Source organism: Aplysia californica, unplaced genomic scaffold (genome assembly GCF_000002075.1).
Source record: "Aplysia californica isolate F4 #8 unplaced genomic scaffold, AplCal3.0 scaffold00019, whole genome shotgun sequence".
NCBI classification, from domain to species: Eukaryota; Metazoa; Mollusca; class Gastropoda; order Aplysiida; family Aplysiidae; genus Aplysia; species Aplysia californica.
The window spans coordinates 1,953,211-1,954,516 of NW_004797289.1; the positions used below are offsets into that span (position 1 = coordinate 1,953,211).

At 33.2% G+C, this 1,306-nt stretch overlaps 1 protein-coding gene across 1 annotated transcript in view; it reads left to right on the top strand.

The window, feature by feature from the left end:
* Nucleotides 1-1,160, top strand: part of LOC101847010 (cystatin-B) — a 7,485-nt gene extending 6,325 nt beyond the window's left edge. The window contains exon 3 of the mRNA XM_005090565.2: nt 396-1,160. Within this exon, the coding sequence (XP_005090622.1) occupies nt 396-521 (126 nt within the window). The 3' untranslated portion in view covers nt 522-1,160. The remainder of the gene's footprint in view (nt 1-395) is intronic.
* Nucleotides 1,161-1,306: the final 146 nt, after the last annotated feature.

Below are 1,306 nucleotides of genomic sequence, written 5' to 3' on the forward strand. Positions count from 1 at the left end.
TAATTATATAATAATATTATAATAATATAATAGTAACAGTACCCTAAAAGTGATGTATGCTGCTCATATGCTGCTGGAACATGATACCGTATATTTTATAATAGTAACAGTACCCTAAAAGTGCTGTATGCTGCCCATAGACTCAATGACATTGTCTTCTGTTGATTGAGGGGAAAAATGGATGTATTGTCAATGTGCGGGTTAAATGGATTTAACTTTTAGCATTGATGTATCAAAGAAAATGCAAACATCATGTTCTTTATTCAACATGGAAATGTAAAAAAAACCCCCAAAAACCAAGATATCATTCTCATTAAATATATATCACAAAAGTGTTATTTTCCTTGTGTGTACTAGGGCTATATTATACTATATCTATATCTCTCTTCCATCAGGTTCAAGTGGAGCCGGATAATTACGCTCACTTGAAAGTGTTCAAACCTTCAGGTGGCAGTGGTCCGAATAAGCTGAGCGATTTTCAACTGGACAAAGGATTAAATGATGAAATAAGATATTTCTAATCAGCCGGGAATGCAGCCAGCAAGACTTTTCACTCAAGCTCAAACACTCATAAGAAAAAAACTACTTTCATAACTGATTCTATGACTCATTATTAGCTAGCCTGAAAGCCTACTATTTTATACCCACAATTTCATTTTTACAACAAATACTATTTAAGGATCTCGCTCAGCATCTTGCAAGTATAGAATGTAATGTAGAAAACACTTGCACGTTTTTCTACTTTGAAAAAAAACCTCACATATTTTTTGTAAGCAACTAAACTAGATCTAGTGACAAAATACAGGAAATAACTTATACCTGGTAGAGTCATCTGATATACTCATTTTTCATGATTAGAGTTTATTATACATGTAATTGAAGTATGAATGTTCAGTAAGAAAAGGAAAGTAGAAAGACGTGCACTGTATTCTTTCCTATAACATTTATTGTCTCTTTGTTGTACGTCTGTTCCACATTTGAGGCCTTTTTTTTTCTTAAGTCAATGCGAAGAATTTATGTTATAACTCTGTTGTAAAAGACCAAAATTAATGTAGCCCAGGGGACTTTGATTTTACAATGACATCTTAATCTTGTCCAATAAATCTGTGACGTTCCAAAAATGAATGTCCCATTTTCATTTTGTTTCTTTGAATTTCACCAACATCTATAATTTCTTCATTTTTTTCTCTGTTGTTTCTGTTAATCTAATGTCATGTCTAGGGGTTTTTGTTTTTTGGGGTTTCTCTCTCTCTCTCTCTCTCTCTCTCTCTCTCTCTCTCTCTCTCTCTCTCTCTCTCTCTCTCTC